A 22,124-nucleotide genomic window follows, 5' to 3' on the forward strand; every position below is an offset into this window, starting at 1 on the left:
TGTGTCCATGTTCGTCATGGGTTGGTGGGGGTCTGCCCCGTGTCGATTCTTTCTCTGCTTCAGAGCATGCCTTTCTGGAACGCTGCTGGCTGCAGTGGCAGAAGGTAAAGAGAAGTGTGATTGGGTTTGCACTGGGTTAAATTCCCCAGCTGGAGTCTGTCCCCAAGTCACTAGCGGGCCTGTTCAGCCAGTCACCTGGCCGCACCCAACCACAAAGCCAGGAGACCTGTCCTGCTCAGCGCCGGGAGGGAAAGGGCCGGAAGTGTGTGGTGCTGGAGTCATGCAGCCTGGAGCACCCGGCTTTCCCCCTGAACTGGTCCCCAGACAAATGCCGTCTCTTCCAGGAAGCCCTCCCCACCCACCTGGGCCCTGGGTGTGGGGAGGCATACGGGTGTCCCCATGTTTCCACCTAGGCTGGAAACGGACTTTGTCAGGCCTGGGAGGACAACTCCATCTTAGGCATGTTGAGGTTGAAGTGCCCCTGGGGCATCTAAGGTTATATGAGAAGGGTCAGGGTTAGAGGCAGAGTAAAAGTCGAAGCTGTTGCAATAGTAATGATGATGATGGTAGCAGATCATACTTATTGCACACGTGTTTACACCAGATGCTGTGCTCAGCCCTCCATGTGTATCGTCTCATTTAGTCGTCATCATAATCTTGTGAAGGAAGCACTGGTTTTACACCTGTTTTGCAGATGAGGAAAATTAAGCACAGAGAGGTTAAGCAACTTGCCTAAGGTCTCTCAGCAGCTGAGAGGCAGAGGTTAAGACTGAGCTTGGACAGTTAGACTTCAGAGAAGAGGGAGAAACAGAGCCGCACCTCAGGGCAGGGCCACCCTTGTGAGGGAGAAGGAAAAGGAGGCTGCGGTAAAGCAGGGTGCAGGAGGCGGGAAGTCACAGGCCAGGTGCTGAGCTGGCGCTTGGCATGTGTGACCTTCCTTCATGTCTATGAAACCAACGGGGGAGGGGAGGGCAGGGCGGAAATGGAGAAGGCAGAGGAGTGGATGTGTGCCTGCCAGCAAGGGGTGTCATGGAATAAAAAAGTATAATTTACAGAAGAAACTGAGACATTACGGTGATGATGGACGCCGCAGAAAGGCCAAGGGTAATGTGCACCCAAAGGCCATTTGATTCAACGATTGGATCTTGATGAGAGAATGGTTTCCACTGCGTGCTGGGGCACGAGCCAGATTGCACACAACCCATCGAGGATAGGTGGGCGGTGAGGAAGCGGAGGCAGGAATGTGTTACTATTTCCAGTGAAGGAAGAGCCAGGAGAGAACAGAATGCTGCCGTTCTCCCTGGCCTTCCTGGATCCTGCTCCCTCCTCCTCCGTGAAAACCACATTAGAACGCACCTCTGTGAAGCCCCACCTCACTGGGAGTGGTTCCTGCCCTCCTCTGGGTAACTCCTGCGTTACACAGGGTCCCTCTGCCATGTGACATCAGCCCTGGGCATAATGATGTCATGACAGATCCACGTGTGTCGTGCCAGACACCGTGCTGAACCCTTGGAGTGTGTCCTCTCGCTTAACGCCCGTGACCACCGGTGACCTGTAGGTGTTCCCTTGGAGTCCTGATCACACCCAAGTCACACAGCGAAGTGGGTGTGTGTCTGTGCTTTCTTCCCCCCTAAATCGTGGGCTCTGACTTCTTTGGATCCCAGTTCCTTGAACTCATTTATTCTATATCGATTGAAGACCTGCTAGGTGCATAGCAGTCCATATTGGAGGAGCTTGACCTCTGAACAGATAAAGGAGGGTTCATTAATGTTTTATTGTTGTTGTTCAGTCACTAAGTCGTGTCTGACTCTGTGACTCCATGGACTGCAGCATGCAAGGCTTCCCTGTCTTTCACTATGTCCTGGAGTTTGCTCAAATCATGTCCATTGAGTCGGTGATGTTATCTAACCTTCTCATCCTCTCCCTCTCTCTTCTCCTATTGCCTTCAATCTTTCCCAGCATCAGGGTCTTTTCCAGTGAGTCAGCTCTTTACATCAGGTGGCCAAAGAATTGGGAGTTTTAGCTTCAGCATCAGTCCTTCCAATGAGCATTCAGGGTTGATTTCCTTTAGGACTGACTGGTTTGATCTCCTTGCTGTCCAAGGGACTCTCAAGAGTCTTCTCCAACACCAAATTCAAAAGCATCAGTTCTTCAGCCCTCAGCCTTCTTTATGGTCCAACTCTCACATCCGTACATGACTCCTGGACTAGACAGACCTTTGTTGGCAAAGTGATGTCTCTGCTTTTTAATATGCTGTCTAGGTTTGCCATAACTTTTCTTCCAAGGAGCAAGCATCTTTTAATTTCCTGGCTGCAGTCACCATCTGCAGTGATTTTGGAGCCCAAGAAAATAAAATCTGTCACTGTTTCCACTTTCTCTTTGTCTGTCTGCCATGAAGTCATGGGACCGGATGCCATAATCTTAGTTTTTTGAATGTTGAGGGATTTTAAAATTTTTATTAATTTATTTAATTTTGTGCTGGGTCTTCGATGCTGCACGGGCTTGCCTTTGACTGCAGCGAGCAGGGGCTCCTAGAAGTTGCACGGACTTACTGTGGTGACTTCTCTTGTGCAGCATGGGCTCTGGAGCTCCCAGCTTCAGGAGTGGTGGCTCGCAGGCGCTAGAGCACAGGCTGTAGCTATTTGTGGTCCAAGGGTTTAGTTGCTCTGCGGCATGTGAAATCTTCCCAGACCAGGGGTCAAACCCGAGTTTCCAGCACTGGCAGGCGGATTCTTTACCGCTGAGCCACCAGGGAAGCCCTGAATGTTGAGTTTTAAGCCAGCTTTTTCACTGTCTTCTTTCGCCTTCAGCAAGAGGCTCTTTAGTTCCTCTTCACCTTCTGCCGTTAGGGTGGTATCATCCACATATCTGAGGTTGTTGATATTTCTCCCGGCAGTCTTGATTCCAGCATGTGATTCAACCAGCCTGGCATTACGCTGCATATAAGTTAAATAAGCAGTGTAACAATGTATAGCCTTGTCTGGTTCCATCACTTCTTCATCTGTATACAGGTTTCTCAGGAGACAGGTAAGGTGGTCTGCTATTCCCTTTTCCTTAAGAATTTCCCACAGTTTGTTGGGATCCACACAGTCAAAGGCTTTAGTGTAGTCAAAGAAGCAGAAGTTTTTCTGGAATTCCCTAGCTTTCTCTACGATCCAGAGAATATTGGCAATTTGATCTCTGGTTCCTCTGCCTTTTCTAAACCCAGCTTTTACATCTGAAAGTTCTCGGTTCACATACTGCTGAAGCCTAGCTTGAAGGATTTTGAGCATTACTGTACTGGCATGTGAAATGGGTACAGTTGTGCAGTAGTTTGAACATTCTTTGGCATTGCCCTTCCTTGGGATTGGAATGAAGACCTTGTCCAATCCTGTGGTCACTGCTGAGTTTTCTAAATTTGCTGGCATATTGAGTGCAGCACTTTAACAGCATCCTCTTTGAGAATTTTAAATAGCTCAACTGGAATTCCATCACCTCCACTAGCTTTGTTGGTAGTAATGCTTCCTAAGGCCCACTTGACTTCACGTTCCAGGGTGTCTGCTCTAGGTGAGTGACCACACCATTGTGGTTATCCAGGTCATTAAGATATTCAGTTCAGTTCAGTTCAGTCACTCAGCTGTGTCCGACTCTGCAACCCCATGAACCGCAGCATGCCAGGCCTCCCTGTCCATCACCAACTCCCAGAGTTCACCCAAACTCATGTCCATTGAGTCAATGATGCCATCCAAACATCTCATCCTCTGTCGTCCCCTTCTCCTCCTGCCCTCAATCTTTCCCAGCATCAGGGTCTTTTCAAATGAGTCAGCTCTTCGCATCAGGTGGCCAAAGTATTGGAGTTTCAGCTTCAACATCAGTCCCACCAATGAACACCCAGGACTGATCTCCTTTAGGATGGACTGGTTGGATCTCCTTGCAGTCCAAGGGACTCTCAAGAGTCTTCTCCAACACCACAGTTCAAAAGCATCAATTCTTTGGTGCTCAGCTTTCTCTATAGTCCAACTCTCACATCCGTACATGACCACTGGAAAAACCATAGCCTTGACTAGATGGACCTTTGCTGGCAAAGTAATGTCTCTGCTTTTGAATATGCTGTCTAGGTTGGCCATAACTTTCCTTCCAAGGAGTAAGCGTCTTTTAATTTCATGACTGCAGTCACTGTCTGCAGTGATTTTGGAGCCCCCCAAAATAAAGTCTGACACTGTTTCCACTGTTTCCCCATCTATTTCCCATGAAGTGATGGGACCAGATGCCATGATCTTTGTTTTCTGAATGTTGGGCTTTAAGCCACCTTTTTCACTTTCCACCTTCACTTTCATCAAGAGGCTTTTGAGTTCCTCTTCACTTTCTGCCATAAGGGTGGTGTCATCTGCATATCTGAGGTGATTGATATTTCTCCCGGCAATCTTGATTCCAGCTTGTGCTTCTTCCAGCCCAGCGTTTCTCATGATGTACTCTGCATATAAGCTAAATAAGCAGGGTGACGATATACAGTCTTGACGTACTCCTTATCCTATTTGGAATCAGTCTGTTGTTCCATGTCCAGTTCTAACTGTTGCTTCCTGACCTGCATATAGGTTTTGCAGGAGGCAGGTCAGGTGGTCTGGTATTCCCATCTCTTTCAGAATTTTAATGTTTACTTATTTGACTGTGCCGGGTCTTGGTTGCAGCATGCAGAATTTTTTAGCTATAGCACATGGGATCTTATTTCTCTGACCAGGGACCAAACCTGGGGCGCCTGCATGGGAAGCTCAGAGTCTTAGCCACTGGATCACCAGGGAAGGGAAGTCTCCTGAAGGCAGGTTCAGATTCAGCACCGTAAGTTCTGTACAAAGGAGCACCCCTGCTGCAGGAGCAAGGGGAAGCACAACCGGGCACCGTAGTGGTGACATTTGCAACAGGTGCTGAAGGTGACTTAGGAGTTTGCTAAGGGAATGTGTTGGAGGCCATTCCAGTGTCGGCAGAGTGGACTGATAAGGGCCCGCGAGAAGCTCAGCCTGGCCAGAGAGAACTGGGGTTGGTGCAGGGGAAGGGAGAGAGGCAAGGCCGGAGGGACGTGTTGGCACTGGCTTGTCAGGGAACTTTGCCAAAGCCAAGGAGGCAGCGGGTTCCAGTGAGGGAGCTGGCAGAGAAGCCTGTGAGCTGAGGCAGCAGGATTTGATTTGCTGTAGGAAGCTCCCCCCTTGGCACCAGGGCAGGGGGTTAAGGGGCAGGGGTGGGAGGGGGAGGGGAGGAGGTGGCAGCCCGACCCAGGACCCCTGCCTCAGGCCTGGAGTGATGGGGGCTGGCGGAGGGTGGTGCTGCCACCTGAGTTTAGTGACTCTGGCTCGCTGCCCGGAGCGGTGGTGCCTGTTCAGTGTCCAACCCCAGATGCGTGACCAGGCCTGTGCCTGCCCTTGCCAGCGCCCCATCCCTCCCACCGCAGCAGTCCTCTGCTCTGTGGGTTCGCCCACCTCCTTCCTGGTACCCCGGCCTCCAGATGCTGTATGCTGCCTTCCATGTTTTTACTGTTTGAGTTGAATAGATAAATGCATTCATGTCTTTCAAAACTCAAAACACGTAAAAAGGTTTAAACTGAGAATTACACCCCCTCTGACTACAGGTAACTGCATTCATTAATCTCTTGTGTGTCCTTCTAGAGTTTCTCTAAGGAAATATATGTTTATAATATAAACATGTATTCTTACCCCTTTTCCTGGGTCTTGAAGATCCCCTGGAGAAGGGAATGGCAACCCACTGCAATATTCTTGGGGCTTCCCTGGTGACTCAGATGGTAAAGAATCTGCCTGCAATTTGGGACACCTGGGCTCGATCCCTGGGTTGGGGAGATCCCCTGGAGAAAGGAATGGCAACCCACTCCAGTATTCTTGCCTGAGAATCCCATGGACAGGGGAACCTGGTGGGCTACAGTCCATGGGGTTGCAAAGAGTTGGACGTGACTGAATGACTAACATTTTTCTTACACAAAAGGTAGCACCCAACACACTCCTTGTTTTCCTGCTACGTTATCTTAGAGGTCTTTCTATCTCAAATATATCAATGTCTAGAAGTTGATATCCAGATGTATTTTATAGATTTTTAAAAAGTATTTTTTCTAATTTATCTAAAAACTTTATTTTTGGTCCATGGATTATTTGAAGTGTGTTGTTTGTTTTTAAAATATTTATTTGGCTTCACTGGGTCTTAATTGCGGCATGGGGGATCTTGTTCCCCACCAGGGATCGAACTTGGGCTCCCTGCATTGAAGCACAGAATCTTCACACTGGACCACCCAGAAAGTCTTTGTAGATTTATTTCGGAATGTGTATATCAGATATTCATTATTCTGTTAAATAGCTAGGTGTATTTCATCACACGGCACACTCTACTTAGCCGCCTCCACTTGATGGATACTCGGGTTGTTTCTGATCTTTTGTGACTATAATTACTGCCATGGTGAATCTTGTAAATGTTTTCTTTTGTACATGTGTGGGGCTTCCCTAGTAGCTCAGTTGGTAAAGAATCCGCCTGCAATGCCGGAGACCCCGGTTCAATTACTGAGTCGGGAAGATCCCCTGGAGAAGGGATAGGCTACCCACTCCAGTATTCTGGCCTGGAGAATTCCATGGACTGTATAGTCCATGGGGTCGCAAAGAGTTGGACATGACTGACTTTCACAGAGAGAGAGAGGTACATGTGTAAGATAAATTTTCCAAGTGCTGAAATTGGCTCAGAGGGCAAACACCTTTCTAATTTTGGTCGAAGAAGCCAAGTGATTCCGAGAGGCTCACCAGTTTATACCCCCGTCAGGTTTATTATACTGCCCGTCTCCCCACAGAAGTGTCAAAAGTGTGCTGTATTTTGCGTTTATTTTTGCTGCTCTGATAGGTGAGCAGTGGTATCTCAGTGGAGTTCTGATTTGCCGCCTCTGTCATTCTGGGCAAGGCTGAACACTGATACAGAATCTGGGCTCTGTTTCGGAGTCCCGGGAGTCACCCCACTTCCCGGGTGAGGTGTTCCATGTCCGCGGAGCTTGACCTAAAGCACCACAGGCCTCCTGAGCCCAGCCCGTCTTCCTTTGCAGACAAGCATGAGACGAAGCTGAAGGGGGTCATCTACTTCCAGGCCATCGAGGAGGTGTACTATGACCACCTGCGCAGTGCCGCCAAGGTGAGGGCCCTGGGGAAAGGGCGGGCCAGTGGGGCTCTGGGGGTAGAGGCCTCCAGCCTGCCCACTTCAGAGGCTCGGACCCCTTCCTTGTTCTCTTGTAAACTTTCTCTTCCTCTCTCCCTCTCCCAGAAGAGGTTTCTGAGCTTCACTATGGTGACTGAGGTACCCCTCCCCACACACCTCTAACCAGAACTACCGTGTACTAACGCCTCCTGGCCCCCCCGGCCCCTGACCCTTCCTTGACTCTCCCCTAAGTCCCTCTCCTCCCTGCGGGCCAGAGTGTGGAGTGCAGTGGGTGCAGAGAGCAGGGAGCCCCTGTGAGCTTGAGGGGGCTTGCTGGCCTCCCAGCCCTGAGATGCCAGCAGGCTGTCTCCCTCCGTGGGGGCGGGCCGTGCAGCCGGGAGGCTGCAGGGGGAGTGGGGGCACTCAGAGATGAGGTCTGGGTGAGAGGACTTTATGGGCAGGGCTGCAGGGAGGCTGGGGCCGTTTGCCTCAGTCCCGCCAGGCCCGCAACGCCCGCTCCAGTCCTTGTCTCTGCTCCGCTGGGGCCCTGGGCCCAGCACCCCGCTCGGAGCTCTTTCCATCTGTTCCTTTTTTACTGGGAGGGGACTCTGGTTATCCCTTTGCATCTGATTCTTTTGGTATTCTCTTTGTGCCTGAGGGCGCCAAGGAACGGTGTCCTAGCCTGGCAGGGTATGGCCATGCTGAGGTCCGCGGACTGCCCCAGATGTGAGGAGGGGACATCCCAGCCTGGGATGGTGGGGACTGGGCTCCAGGCCTATGGAAGACTCAGGGCGTCCTGGAGGCAGAGAAGGGTGGACGGCGAGGCGGGTGTGAGATGCTTCAGGCTGGGCCCTGGCTCAGATCTTGCTCTCTCCCTCCACAGAGCCCGAACCCGGCCCTCACCTTCTGCGTGAAGACCCACGACCGGCTGTACTACATGGTGGCCCCCTCTGCAGAGGCCATGCGCATCTGGATGGACGTCATTGTCACGGGGGCAGAGGGCTACACTCAGTTTATGAACTGACTGAATGGGGCCCCCTGGACCCAGGAGCCATGCCCAGCCGCCTGCTGCCCCGCCTGCCTCCGGACAGGGAGTTGCACCCTGGGCTCCCAGAGGCCCTGGAGGGTGGAGCACGACTGGGGCTTTTGTACAAGAAGAGACTCTGTAATGTTCTGGAAGGAGCTCGTCCTGTGGGTTTCTGAGCTCTGGCCCCCCCTGAAAAACCAGCCAGGAGATAAAAGTTGAGGAGGGGGCTTTGCTGCCTCCTGGGAGCCCGGAACTTGCAATAGCCTGTTAGGGTCCTGCCCCGGGACCCACCCAGGCTGAGGCGCTGTCAGAGGGGGCCCCTCCTGGCACCTGTGCTCCCTGCCTGTGTTCTCTTTTCTAAAGGACACATTATGGTACCAGAATCTGCCAAAGATCCCCTCTTGCCTCAGCCTGCGTTGCAGGGGCCTTGAGGGCTGAGTAGCACCACATCCAGAGTGGGGTAACAGCTCAGGCGGTGTAATTCTCAAACCCTGCTCTATCCCATTCTTGTGCCACATTTGTATTTTTTATGATTTTTGCTCAAGGACCAGAGACTGAGTGTCATCCTTGAGGTCCCAGCCCTAGCCCCTTTTTGCAGACCCATCACCACAGTCACCATAGTGACTGCTTCATCGCCATGGTTACATACTAATTGCCATGGCTGTGGCTCAGCCCACTGCTTCAGCTGTGGGCCCATCTGAGGGTACGTGCCATCATCTCTCCAGCCCAGGCCCTTGGGCATCTCCTGCTGGGGATGGGGGAAGGGACTAAACACCTTCACCCTCCCCCCTGCCTGTGTCTTCAGGCCCTGATACACAGCCTGCTGGCTCCCCCATCCAGCCCTCCCCCTTCCACTCGTGCCTTGCTTAGAGCCAGAAGGGACGAAGCCGGGACCTGGAGGCCAGAGGAGGAGCCATCAGATGGGAGAAGGAGCTAGAAGGGCCGTCCTCGGGGTTCTGGTATATGGCTGAGTTTCTGACGGACAGAGGGCTGTACAGATGCTCCCTGGAGGAAGTCTTGAGCAGGAGGGGGAGCCCGAGGGTCTGGTTGCCCTCCCCTCAGAATGGGGATGAAATGAAGAGCAGAGGCCCAGGCCTCCAGGTGTCTGGGCTCAGCCCTTTGCGCCTTAACACTAAGCCCACCTCCCTGTCCCCCTTCCCAGCCCTGGACCATGGTTGCCAGGCCTGGGCTGGATGTTTTTCAGTATTTGCAAGCATCTCAGCAGAACAATAAAGCAGTTTTGGACTATGTGTTTGGGAGGCCTGGTTGTGAGCAGCGTGGAGTTGGGGTTCGTGGGAACGGAGACTAGGTCTGATCCATGATGCAGCATTTCCAGCCTATTAAATGTTCCAGGAGGGACCCAGGGCCCAACCATGACCCCCAGGTCCTTGCCCTGCCCCCACTCCGTTATGACCAAGGACTGGGCTGGGGGAGGGGACAAGGAGGGGGCGGGGTGAGCTTTCCAGGGATAAAGGATCCAGGCGCAGGAGAAGATAGGGACACGTGTGGAGGTTGAATCGGCAGGAGCTGCAGCCAGATGGGGACCTGAAGGCCCGTCACTGTGGCAGGAGGCTGAGCAGGAGGGCAGCTGCGAGGCAGTGGGGCGCCAGCAGAGCGGTCTGGGCCCCTGAGCTCAGCCGGTCCCCATAGCGGTCCAGCAGCATCAGAGCCACACCATTGGTCCAGCCAAATCCCTCCTGGAGAAAGGTAAGGTCCATGGGGCAAGACCCCTGGGGCAGGCCCCCAAGTCCTCTTATGGGTTGTGGGATCCCCACCTAGAGGCCCAGGCCCCCCAGCCCCAGGGGTACCAGGGAGCACCAGTCAGGCTCCTCCCTGGGATGCAGCCTCCACAGAAGAAACTGAGGCCCAGAGAGGGGAGGTCATGGCCAGTTATGGGGACAGTACAGCCCCGAAGCTCCCTGGAGGATGTGGCCCACTCACCTGAACTTCATACTCCCCTCCACCACCTGGCTGTCCACCGTTGCTGATGTCATACTGAGGACAAGAGGATGAGCTTTAAGGTCAAGCCCTACCCCAGCCCCCAACCCCAGGCCTCTAGGGAAGCAAGAAATGGGAGTCCCTTACAGGGAGAAGCTCCTCTGGCCAGCGGCTGAGCCCTGCAGTGCCCAAGAATGACCACCAGGTGCCGCCACTGCCCCAGGTATACTGGGCACTGGCTTTGCAAAGCCCCACAATTCCCCATCTTACCCTGATCTGGAGGACCCCAGGGACTAGGCTTATGGCCAGCTCACCTTCTCATACATGGCTGACTTTTTGGAGTAGACATCAAAGTTGGTTCGGATCCAATTCTGGGCCAGCTGGAAAGCTACTTCCTGGGCTTTGGCTGAAGGAGACTTGGCCAGACCTAGACCCCACCCATGGCAAGACCCTAAATCTTCAGAGCCCCCATCCCAGGAGTAGCAGAGTCCCGAACCTTATTCTCCTCAATGAGGGAAAGAGGCCCAGGTGCTAAGACCTCCTTCCTGGAACCAGAAGCCAAGCTGCTGTTAATCTAGGTTGGCTTAAGGAGAGCGGAGGGTTGGTTCCCCTGACAGGTGAGGGCAGGAGTAACTGCTGAGAGGCTGAGAGAGCAGAGAAGCTAGAGAAAGGCCTCTGCATCCTTTGTTCTCGCCTCCCGAGTGCCAGGGAGGCCGAGCCTCTATCCTCGTGGGGTTGAGGTGGGGTAGGCCCCATCCCTGCCTCCCTACCTCTGATGACCAGGTCCTGCAGGGGGGCCCAGGCATTGGGGAAGTCCCATTGCTGGCCTGTCTTCTGGAGAGAGGTCGGGATTCCATACTGGTAGGTGAGGATCCGGCTGTCCTAGAAGGTTCCAGACATTATCATGGCTGTGGGTGGGGGCTGGACAGGGAGCCAAGAGGCTGGGCCCTCCTAAAGCCAGGTGACCCCTCCTGGGCCTTCTCTTCTCGGCTCACAGCCGCTCCCTTGTGGCCGAAGTGGGACCTGCAGGCTAAGACACTGGGTGGAGTTGGGATGTGTGGCTGCCACTTGCCAGAGGTCACAGGTCAGAGTCAGGGAGCAAGCAGGTAGTCCTGCCCCGGTGTAGCAGCCCACCCTGCTCCAGGTATGCCTCACCTCAAGGTATTTCAGAGCTTTATCCACATCATCTGGGTCAGAGAAGCAGCCGGCCCAGAGAGGAGCAAAGTTGGATGGGTAAAACTCCAGATTCTTCTTCTCGTTCTCAAGGTCATAGTCAAACCAGACCCCTTTGTCCTCATCCCACAGCACGTCCTTCAGGGCAGCCATGCGCTCGGCTCGCAGATTTCTGTACTTTGCGGCTTCAGAGTCATTCCCTGGGGCAACACTTTCTTTAGGCTAAGCCACAGGGCCCCCCGCCTCCCAGGGGGTCTAGTTTGACCCCCTGTTGTCCTCCCCTGGGCTCAGAGGTCCTGAGCACCAAGGGGCCATGCTATTGTGGAGCAGAGCCCATCGCATTTCATGCCTCTAGCACTGGGACTTCCCTGAGCACGCGGTCCCGAGCAGCTCCCAGGCCCTGCACTGGCCTGTCCTAGGTTTGTCCTCAAGGGGACACTGGCCGGCTGTGTGGATTCCCCTGGCTCAAAGGGCAGGGAGATGGGACAGAGGGGTTTGGATCTGTGGGGTAGGGTGTCCCCTCCTAGGTCCTTACAGTGAGAAAGGGAGAGACACGGCTGCTTTGGGGGTGTGGGGTGAGGCCGGGGAGCTGGAGGTCCTCCCCTCATGGTCCTCCTTGCAGCTCCACTGCCAAGGCTGAGGCAGGGACCCAAGCGGGGCTTGCACCCTTCTTCCCTTCCCTGCGGGCATGCGCACCCAGTCTGGAGTAGAAGTTGCTCATGAGCCCCTCCGCCTGGCACAAGAAGGCATTGAGGTCAACCGGCACCAGCTTGCTGGTTCGGATGCTGCTGAGCGAACTGGGGTTCGGGCCGCCCACGAGCCAGCGTGAGGAGAAGTCCCAGCCGGACTCGGCGCTGGCCTTGAGCTCGGCCAGCAGAGTGTCCCGGTTCCCTGTGAGGAGAGGGCAGCGACAGACAGCAGGCTGGGGCCTGACGCACGGCCCAGGCCCACGCTCAGCCCCTCCCTTCCTGCTGCTCACCTTCCAGCAAGGTGGCGGCCAGCTCTGCGTCTTTGCTGTAAGACTCTGGCCTGGTGGGAGGAGAGTTGGGGGGCGTGGCACTGCGGCTCTAGACCCTCCATGCTCTTGCAGGAGGCCCAGCCACGCTGGTTCAGCCGTCCTGGGGCCCCAGACGGCCCAGGGCTATCAGCTCATCATCTGAGAGGTGGGACTCAGTCCCCTACCCTCCTGCCCAGGGAAGTCCTGACATTCAAACACGAGGGAACACACAACAAGTTGAGAGGCTGGCCGGGTGGGTCCTCACCTGGGGCCCCCGTAAGGGACTTCATAGTGATTCAGGATGTAGCTCTTTCCCCCGGAACTCACAGAGATGCTCCTGTTCTTAGTCCAAAAGTCCAGCTCCGAGGCCAGGGTCTCAATGTGGTCCCTGGGGTGGAGCCGGGCACTCTCAGTCCAGGCGCCCCACCCCAACCCCACCCCAGGAGGTCTCAGGAAGGAGGGTGCAGGACCGCACTGGGAGGGGTGCCCACCGTAGGAAGGTGGTGTCATTGGTGTGGGCCACGTAGCGGTCCATCATGAGGGTCAGGAGCGGGGGCTGGCTCCGCTGCAGGTAGTACACGCGGGCCCCGTTGGGGACGTGTCCGTACCTGCCAAGAGGAGGCCTGCTGACCGGCCCACCTGGCTGCCAGAGCTGAGGCAAACCCGCCCCAGGCCCACGGCACCTGCTCCCCCTACCCTGGCTGGGGTGCCCACCCCGCCTTACGTCTGCACCAGGTCCAGGAAGTTCTGCAGCATGCCCTTCACTGTCTCGGGCATCTCAGAGAGGAGTAGACCCTCCATCACCCAGTAGGAGTCCCTGGTGGGGGCACAGACAGCTCAGGCACTGCCCACACCACCCTCTGCCCCACACACCCAGGCGCAGGCCAGGGCACCCAGCCCACTCAAGATGTCTTGCTGGCACTGGCCTCCCCTCACCACCCCTCACCCTCCTGCAACCCCTGGATGCTCACCAGTAGTAGAACTCCACAAAGCGCCCACCAGGCACAATGAAGGGGTGTCTTGAGTAGATCAGCGAGAACTGCTCGGGGTGGCTGAAGACCTCTGGCTTCACCTGGAGTCAGGAGAGAGGACACGGGCACCCAGGGCCCGTGTGGAGCGGAGGCTGGTGGCCCTGCAGCCCGGGCTTGGGCTCCGGTTCTGGCACTGCTCAGCCGTGTGGCCTTGGTCCAGGCCTGGGCCATGGGGAGTCTGGTCTGCTGGCCCCCACGTGCTAGCCTCTAGAATCCCAGCAAGAGCAGCGGTGTGCAGGAGCCTGGACCCCCTCAGCCCGGCACCCCAGTGCTCACCACACAGCAGCCAGGATTAGCAGCCAGCTGGTGGCAGTCTCCTCTGGCTCCCAGTGCCCCCTGAATCTCTGTGGCCACCGTGAAGCCAGGCCCAGAGGCTCAGGGCCCCCAGTTCTGGCCCAGGTGTGGATGAAACCCCAACAGCTTTCTCCAGTGAGGTGGGCGTGGATAAGCGTGCCCGGGGAGAGCGCGGGAGCGTCAGAGCAGGGCTCGCTGCTCTACATCAGGTGTTTTCTGTTCATCCCTTCCCAGCCCTACACACGTGAGGGGGTTTAGTGGGAGAGAGGCCAGCCTGTCGGAGATTTGGAGGGGAGCAGAGGAAGGGGCTTGGAGAAGGCAATGGCACCCCACTCCAGTACTCTTGCCTGGAAAATCCCATGGACAGAGGAGCCTGGTGGGCTACAGTCCATGGGGTCGAGAAGAGTCGGACATGACTGAGCGTCTTCACTTTCACTTTTCACTTTCGTGCATTGGAGAAGGAAATGGCAACCCACTCCCATGTTCTTGCCTGGAGAATCCCAGGGATGGCGGAGCCTGGTGGGCTGCCGTCTATGGGGTCGCACAGAGTCGGACACAACTGACGCGACTTAGCAGCAGCAGAGGAAGGGGCTCAGGTTTTTCCCTTTGGGTGGGGGCTGCTGAGAAAGCAGCCCAAGGCGGCACATGCATGACCCGGGAGCCCCTCTCTGTGCAGTGGGTGCCAGGGCCCTGGGGCCGGGCTGGAGGACAGGAGCTGTGCAGCCTTGGGCAAAAGGCTGCCCTCTCTGAGCCTCAGCCAAAGGGGAGAAAGTGCGTAACAGACCATGCTGAGCACAGGCCTGGGCCAGAATCAGAGGGAGCAATTATGGTTCCTGAGCAGAGGCCTGGCCCCAGGAGCTCAGGCAAGAGGGAGCCCAGCAGCAGAGTGAACAGTCACCACGGGGTCCGAAGGGGTGTGAAGGGCAGGACGGGGCAGCTGGGGGTGGAGGATGAGCTCAGTTTGCCTGGGGGAGGCAGGGAGGGCTTCAGGGAGGAAGTGAGGAGTTAGAAGTAGATTGCCCTCCTCCCTCTCAGAAGTTCTTTTTGAAGAGTCCTGTTCAAGGACTACGTTCTCAGGAAATAGGTCCCAGTGTCTTGCTGGGTCCACATCAGGTGTTTTCTGTTCATCCCCTCCCAGCTCTACACAGGTGAGGGCGTAGAGGGAACAGGAAGGGCCCTAGGCAGCTCACCCCTTCCCCACCTCCATCCCCTCTGCGAGGCCCAGAGCACTGATACCTTCTTTCCCAGCTTCTTCCAGAGTTGGTGCAGCTGCCCTGCCCAGGCTCGCAGCCTGGGGTCCAAGATCTTCTGCAGAAACTGGGGGCTGGAAGACCACGGGGCCCACAGGGTTGAGGGTGGCAGCCCTGAGAGAAGGCCCCTCTCCTGTTCTGTGTCCAGGGTTGTACCTGTCTCTCCAGTCCTCGGGGGTCCAGGGCTGCAGCTCCTGCCCCACAGCCCGAAAGTGTTCTTGGACGAACATTTGCAGCTCCTGCCGGGGGATGCTGAGGTTGTGGGTCTGGGCCAGCTCGCGGAAGTGCCTCAGGACTTGGTCTGGGGGACAGGCAGCAGGAGGGGTCAGCGGGACCCCAGGGAGCCTTCCCTGATCAGACACCCCTGCCTGCCTGGTCTTGCCCGCTGCCTTTTGGTGGAAGGTTCAGGAGAAGGCGGGGCCCCCCGGGGCTCTCACCTGGAGCTGAGGACAGTGGCATGTCCACAAACTGCTTATCATCCTGGTAGAGTTTGGCCATCTGAACTTGCCGCAGGAGCTCCCCGTGGCAGTAAATCTGGCTGCAGAGAGAGTCGGGGAAGGGAGTAGGTTGGGTCACCACCAACAGGGGAGAAGAAAACAGGAGTCTGGGGCGTGTTGACTGGAGGGGCAAGGACTGTGTGTATGCCAGGGCACGTGCACGTGTGTGCCTGTGCACGTGTGTGGTAGGGGTTTTTGGGTGGTGGTGACATCAGGGCTGAGAGAACGCGGAAGGTCCTTGTGCAGTAAAGGACCTAAACAGTTGTCTGAGCCCAGCTCGCTGGTTAATTTGAAACAGTATAGAAAGCCAGGTGGACAAGAGGAGGGAGGGCGCTGTAGCTCAGAGCGTGTCCACACCAGGAGTTTCCTGTTCATCCTCTCCCAGCTCTACACACGTGAGGTGGTTTAATGGGAGAGAGTTCAGTGGATAGGGATCCGGAGGGGAGGAGCGGAAGGGGCTCGGATCGGTTCTCAGTGGCGCTTTGATCAGCAATTGTGGGATGGACCAGCTCTCTGTTCAGTGGCTCCGTGTGGACCCAACTGGAAGGGCTTGTGGCAAAACACTGTGGATTGTACTCAGTGGCCGCAACGAAAAGTTTGAACCAGGAAATTTCCAGATGTAGTGTACGATACACACCATATGAGAGAGGATCACTAGCTTGCTATTGGATATTGATGGAAACCTCCTCTATGATTGAAAAACACAAAACATTCTTGAAACCATGAAATACTCATAATGCCTTGGGTGATGTCGCTCTGATAAAGAAGGCAGTGCCTTGAGAGTTCCTTAACGATGGAGATGGTTTCCACAGGAGCAGGCTGCTGGGGGAATGCAAAGAGGTACTTTTTGTGTTCAAGGGCAGGTGGCCTCATTCCTGCAGGGCTGACTGGGGAAGCAACAGAGAAGCCACCAGGAGGTGCCCCGTGAACAGCTTTTTATTGACCAAGCAAAAACTTGGTCATTTAGTGATGGAAGTTCCAAGTGGACAGACAGTATCTTGGTTGGAAAGCCACTGCACCCTAACTGCCTGATGGAGATCTTTGGAAAACATAAGAACAAGCCAGCCCCATGGGCTGAATTGCAAGCTGTTTCCCTTGCAGTGGGGCTTCCCCTGGTGGTTCAGATGTTAAAGAATCCACCTGCAATTCAGGAGACCTGGGTTCGATCCCTGGGTCAGGAAGATCCCCTGGAGAAGAAAATGGCAACCCACTCCAGTATTCTTGCCTGGGAAATCCCCTGGACAGAGGAACCTGGCGGGCTACAGTCCATAGGATCATAAAGAGTCAGCCACGGCTGAGTGACTAACACTTTCACTTCCCTTGCAGTGATGGAAGAATTGAATGAAGAAAGCCCCTGTTTGGCTTTATATTGATTCATAGACATCAATGTGTTCTATTTTAATGCACTATTCAAATTCCCATAGTGTTTTCCAGAGGACCATGCCACAAAAGGGCATCATTTTTATATGCCAGTTTCCCATTGCCCTTCTGTCTGACCATATGGCCAGGCCATAGGCCCCTGACCGAGAGTAGGCAAAAACCCAAACACAGCGACAAACGGTATGTTACTCAGCCCACCGAGCTGATTCGGTTTTGTCTTTTTTAATAAGAGTGGCAGTCTTTCAAACAGTATGTCGTATGTTCACCTTGGGCCTGCCATCCATAAACCGAGCAATTCATCGTCAGTCAATCAAGAGCTGTTCATAGGGCACTTGCCTAGGTGACAGTTGAATTTGGTAGTTGCTTAGGTGGTTTCAACATCATTCCTAGGGGAAAAGAGTCTGACTGCTCTTAAATACGCTGAGTAACTCTCCGTTCCCCCAGGAGCAGGGTCCTGCATAAACCATTTCCATTTTCTTATGGAACTCCTCTGGGCATGTCTCTTCGTCTTAGAGCATTTTCCAATATCACCTAAAGTAATATGGGAATTTCAGGTTTCAATATTATCTTTTGACCTTCAGTCATAGGGAAAGTTTCAATTAATATCTGATAGCAAACTAGTAACTGCCTCTCCAGTTGAAATTCTTTAGTCCAAAGTCTCAGCTGGGAGGTGCCCAAAGGCTTTTCCTGTAAGTTCCAGTCTGTGCTCCCCAGAAGAAGGCTACAATCTATGCGGACTCAGGCAATCTTATTGGTTCTCATTTGGAACATTCAATTAATATTGCTTGAGGGATGGCTTTACGTGTCTTCTGCTTTATAATACTAGACAGTGGAAACATTCCCCAGTCAGGTATTACAATATCCATTCCTGTAATACATTCAGGTAGAATAGATGCAGTCACTTCCCAACAGAACCGTTCAAGCACCAATTTTCATTCAAACTTTCATCTTGGTTGCACCGACCCTTACATCCCCCACTGCGCACCTCTTAGAACTTCAGCAAGGTCTGGGTTTTGAGTACCAGGGAGGCTAAGTGTTCCTAGTCAATCATGACATTCATTTCCATAAAACATTCAAGCGAAGGAGAAACAATCCTTTGACATAAAGCCTGTTTAAACATTCCATTTTTTTTCATACTACCTTTCCCCTTCATCCCATCAACTCTTGCATTTCTATATCCTCTTAATCTGACTGTAGCCTCTTTTAGGTCCTCTCCAGTGGCTTTTGGTACCGCAGTGCACGGGGTTCCCATGTCACAGAGTCCAGGAGCCTCCTCTACCCTCTGACCATTTTTCCCACTGCCACGTATCCGGTTTTGGGTCTCCAGTGTGGGGCAGAGCTGAGGGCCCTGACCCAGCCATCAGCCTTTATAGTGTGCGGCAGAGCTGAGGGCCCTGGCCCAGCCATCAGCCTTTGTAGTGTGGGGCAGAGCTGAGGGCCCTGACCCAGCCATCAGCCTTTATCTTGATTATATTTTGGCGCCATAGCCCCAGCAGATTGGAGGTCAGGCTTCGTGTTGCTGCCTATGTCTTGCTCCCAAGTTGCTCCCAAGTAGGGTGAATAAAACAGACTTGTCTTGGGCCTTTTCATTTTGGATGACCTGCAGGGGTTCCCATTGGTTCAGTCAATCTCGAAGGATGCTGCATGAAAACCTTTCTTTTGGCCCTGTCCACAGTCCATGGGGTCGCAAAGAGTCAGACACGAGTGAAGCCACTTAGCGTGCATGCACGCATGGCTGCTTTATTCATCCCATTTCTTGAAATCAGTCCTTTGATTCTCCCTCTTTTCTTCCTCTTTTGTTTTGCTCCCATAAATGTTTGCTTTATTTACTCCATTCTTCTTTTTTTTTTTTCCTGTCATGCACCCGGGCTTGCAGGATCTTAGTTCTCCCACCGGGGCTCGAACCCGTGCCCTTGACACTAAAAGTGCAGATCCTAACTACTGTACTGCCAAGGAATTTCTTATTCACCCCATTAAAAAAAATGTTTATTTATTTACTTATTTTTGGCTATGCTGGGTCTTTGGTGCTCGTTTCAGAGCATGGGCTCTAGGGTTCTCTGGCTCAGTAACTAAGACTCACAGGGATCTTCCCGGACCAGGGATCAAACCTGTGTTCCCTGCGTTGATTGTGGATTCTTAGCCACTGGGCCACCAGGGAAGTCCTCACCCCATTCTAAATAACTTTCAAGATGCCTATCCTGCTGGGACGAGACCGTTGGCTCTGTCCTCTGTCTATCATATTCTCTTGGGAATCAGTCTAATTTTCTTCATTATTTGTTGTTTCAGAATAATTTTTTCCTTTGGAAATGGCTCTGGGGCTACTGGCTGCACATCAGGGCAGCCAGAAGCAGGACCTTCCCCAGCACATTCTGTTAGCAGAGGCCCTGAGACCAGAGGCTGTATTTAGGACTGACTAGAATCTTAGTTTGGCTTATCTCTCACTTTCATTTTTGCTATTCTAGATGACAATACTAAGAAATTCTATTTTTTATTTTTTTCTTCTTATTTTGCACTTTCTTATGCATTTGGTCAGCAAATACCCCAAGAGTTGGATCCATCAGCTCTAACTTCCATTGGTAACTTTTACCTCCAGTAACTGATCACAACAAAACTGCTATTCTGAACACATGGGTGACCCTGTGGCCATCCAGGAATCAAAAGATGCTCGTTCCTTGCCCTTTCATCTTGCACTTTCCAAACCATGTGTTTTAGTGAGACAAGATCATCCTAGCAAATCACACATGTTCTGACAACAATTACAATATTGCAATAAAATTCTGCCACCAAGAGTTAGCTTGGATGCCACCCCCAGGTCAAAGCTATAGTCCCCAACAAGATTGCCCTCACTCCAGCACCAGTTATAAGTTCAGGGGTCCTAAAGTTTCCACCACTTCTGACCACTGGCCACAAGTTCAGGAGTTCCCATGAGAATTTGCTAGAATTAAAGTTTTAGTGATTTATAAGAGCAGTTCACAGAACTCAGGAAAGCACTATATTGGGATTGCATTATAGTTCTCATAAGGATACAAGTCAGGACTGGCCAAACGAAGACACATATAGGACAAGGTCTGGGAGAGTCCTGAGCACAGAGCTTCTGTGTTCTCTCCCCATAGAATCAGGACACTCCAACCTCCTGGCGCATTGAAGGTCAACCAAAATGAGGCTGCACTGAACTTTGGTGTCCGGAGTTTTTCTTGGGGTTTCGTTGCATAGGTGCATGCCCGCATGTGTGCTAGGTCACTTCAGTCACGTCTGACTCTTTGCGACCCTATGGACTGTAGCCCACCAGGCTCCTCTGTCCATGGGATTCTCCAGGCAAGAGTACTGGCGTGGATTGCTGTGCCCTCCTCCAGGGGATCTTCCTGACCCAGGGATCAAACCTGCGTTTCTTATGTCTCCTGCATAGGTAGGTGGGTTTTTACCACTAGTGCCACCTGGGAAGCCCCACTGCATAGGTATGATTGATTAAATCATCAACTATGTGATTAAATCCAATTTTCCGCCCCGTCAGGAGGTCAGGCTGGTATCAGGCACCTCAAAGCCCCAACCTTCTAATCACTTCATCTTCTAACATGACCTGTCCTACTTCAGACATCTTAGTAGCATGACCCATCTAGGGACTCATTATGAGTCACCTCGGTCACAGAAGCGATTCGAGCTTAACCTGAATACCAAAGACACTCCTGTCACTTGGGAAATTTCCAAGCTCTTAAAAGTTATATTCCAGGAACTCAGGACAAAGACTGGACAAATTCTTTGTTATACGATAAGTTGTTTGTGCAGTAAACAGTTGACATAGCAGATTGTGTTTATACCCTGTACATTTCAAAGACAGTCTGATAGGTGCCTAAGAGATACCTTCTAAGCTCCTGGGGCCCTACCTGATAAATTTTTGTTTCCTGGGACCTTGGACCATGCCAGATATTTTATCCTATTAATGTGATTTAAGGTGGGGGCTGAGGGCCACCCATTATCATTTTGACCTTTAGAGACCTGGAGAATGAGTAACTAGGGTCACCGTGAGGATACACTACGTCCCTGTAACTGATCCCCAGTAAAAATTCACGGGTGCCAAGGCTTCCTGTCTGGCCGTGCCTCAGGTGTGTATTAAACTGTAACCATGAGTATAAACATTTGGTGAGTACTAGTGGGAGATATGGGCTTCCCCAGTGGCCCAGGGGTACAGAACCTGCCTACCAATGCAGGAGACATGGGTTCGATCCCTGGGGCGGGAAGATCCCCTGGAGAAGGTCATGGCAATCCACTCCTGTATTCTTGCCTGGAAAATCTTATAGACAGAAGAGTCTGGTGGGCTACAGTCCATGGGGTCGCAAAAGTCAGACACGACTTAGAGACAACAACCATCACCAGCGAACTTCTATTATTACTTTTCTTGCTTGTTATGTAATAATAACCGTAATAATAACCTTCATGGACCTCATTTTTCTAGTTCACTGCTGCAACTCAGGAGGCATAGCAAGAACTCAATAAACCCATGATGAAGGGAGAGTGGCTGCCCTGTGAGTCCCAGAAGCAGGATGGGGTCGCTCACCCCTGCTATTTGGAGATGGAAACTGTGGCTTTGGAAAGAGGTTTGGTCATGGAGGTCAGAGGTCAAACCCAGGGGCTCCTTGCAGGTCCCTACTCCCACTCTCACATCCAAGGCAGGGAAATTGAGCAGGAAGTTTCCCAGAACAACCCTGAGAACAGGCCTGCACAGTTCAAGGAGCAGCTAGAAGGGAGAGCAGAGGGAGGGAGCACTCCCTGCGTGCAGGCTCCTGGCCTGTGTCCAGCCGCCCACAGGCTGCCTCATCTTTTCCTAGCGCTGGGGGTCAGTGCCCAGCACAAATCCTGAGACCTGATCTCCTTCCCTTCCCTCCTCTCTGGAGGGCTGACCCCGATGCTTGAGCTCTCCTCGCGGCCCTCCAGACCTGGCCTTCCGGCTGCAACCCCAACTGCCTTCTCCGCTCCTACCTTCCACAGGGTGGGGGCAGGGCCTCCTGGGACCCCAGCCTCAACCCCAGCAGGAGCAGCAGACGCAGCCCCCAGGTCCTCCCCTGCATGACGCTGTGGCTGTGGCCAAACAGGAGCGCCAGGTGCCTCCTGCTAGCCGGGGCGCAGCCTGCTCGCCTCGCCCGCCAACCCGGGGCAACCAAAGTCCAGGTCTGAGGCGTGGCCACACGATGAGCTAGGCCACGCAGACCGCTCTGTGCTCCTGCCCTCAGTTCACAGGGGCCGCCCCTGCCCCCTAACTTTGTCTTTTCCTCCCCTTCTTTTTCTCAGCCTCAGCTGGGGCCTCCTGCTCAGGCCCTTCCCGCAGAGGCGGGGTGAGTGTGGGGAGATGGGACAAAATTCGGCCACACATCTGTGACCCAGATGCAGGTCCCT

At 53.5% G+C, this 22,124-nt stretch overlaps 2 protein-coding genes across 24 annotated transcripts in view; one reads left to right on the forward strand and one right to left on the reverse strand.

Annotated features, from left to right (window-relative positions):
* PHLDB1 (pleckstrin homology like domain family B member 1) overlaps positions 1 to 9,426 on the forward strand; it is a 48,860-nt gene extending 39,434 nt beyond the window's left edge. For 11 of the 21 annotated variants that reach the window (XM_086339535.1, XM_086339538.1, XM_086339542.1 and 8 more), the window contains 3 exons: positions 7,061 to 7,146; positions 7,276 to 7,308; positions 8,033 to 9,426. In XM_086339535.1, coding sequence (XP_086195661.1) covers positions 7,061 to 7,146; positions 7,276 to 7,308; positions 8,033 to 8,173 — 260 coding nt within the window. In that variant the 3' untranslated portion in view covers positions 8,174 to 9,426. The remainder of the gene's footprint in view (positions 1 to 7,060; positions 7,147 to 7,275; positions 7,309 to 8,032) is intronic. The other 10 variants (XM_086339536.1, XM_086339540.1, XM_086339544.1 and 7 more) reach the window with 2 other exon arrangements.
* On the reverse strand, positions 9,066 to 21,879 carry TREH (trehalase). 3 transcript variants are annotated; one of them, XM_086339559.1, is made up of 15 exons: positions 21,711 to 21,879; positions 15,297 to 15,397; positions 15,016 to 15,160; positions 14,846 to 14,933; positions 13,256 to 13,356; positions 13,009 to 13,101; positions 12,776 to 12,892; positions 12,550 to 12,672; positions 12,267 to 12,316; positions 11,984 to 12,178; positions 11,270 to 11,487; positions 10,885 to 10,996; positions 10,429 to 10,541; positions 10,118 to 10,171; positions 9,066 to 9,873 (listed from the first exon to the last, which is right to left on the reverse strand). In XM_086339559.1, the coding sequence occupies exons 1-15, from the start codon at positions 21,797 to 21,799 to the stop codon at positions 9,733 to 9,735; spliced, it is 1,740 nt and encodes a 579-aa protein (XP_086195685.1). In that variant the 5' UTR covers positions 21,800 to 21,879; the 3' UTR covers positions 9,066 to 9,732. The 3 variants fall into 3 exon arrangements, with proteins under 3 accessions (XP_086195685.1, XP_086195687.1, XP_086195686.1); XM_086339560.1 differs by lacking the exon at positions 10,429 to 10,541 and having other exon boundaries at positions 9,411 to 9,873; positions 21,711 to 21,861; XM_086339561.1 differs by lacking the exons at positions 14,846 to 14,933; positions 15,016 to 15,160; positions 15,297 to 15,397; positions 21,711 to 21,879 and adding an exon at positions 13,592 to 13,824.
* Positions 21,880 to 22,124: the final 245 nt, after the last annotated feature.

Source organism: Bos grunniens, chromosome 15, assembly GCF_055505025.1.
Source record: "Bos grunniens cultivar Pamir isolate PY7600 chromosome 15, Bosgru_T2T1.0, whole genome shotgun sequence".
Taxonomy (NCBI): domain Eukaryota; kingdom Metazoa; phylum Chordata; class Mammalia; order Artiodactyla; family Bovidae; genus Bos; species Bos grunniens.

Bases quoted from the DNA above. Each gene is read 5' to 3' on its own strand.
- TREH (XM_086339559.1), bottom strand. From the start codon at position 21,799: ATGCAGGGGAGGACCTGGGGGCTGCGTCTGCTGCTCCTGCTGGGGTTG. The intron at 11,488-11,983 runs GTGCGCATGCCC...GTGTTGCCCCAG, and splicing joins CAACTTCTACTCCAGACTGG to GGAATGACTCTGAAGCCGCA. The intron at 10,542-10,884 runs GTAGGGAGGCAG...GGTGGGGTCTAG, and splicing joins GCAGGACCTGGTCATCAGAG to GTCTGGCCAAGTCTCCTTCA.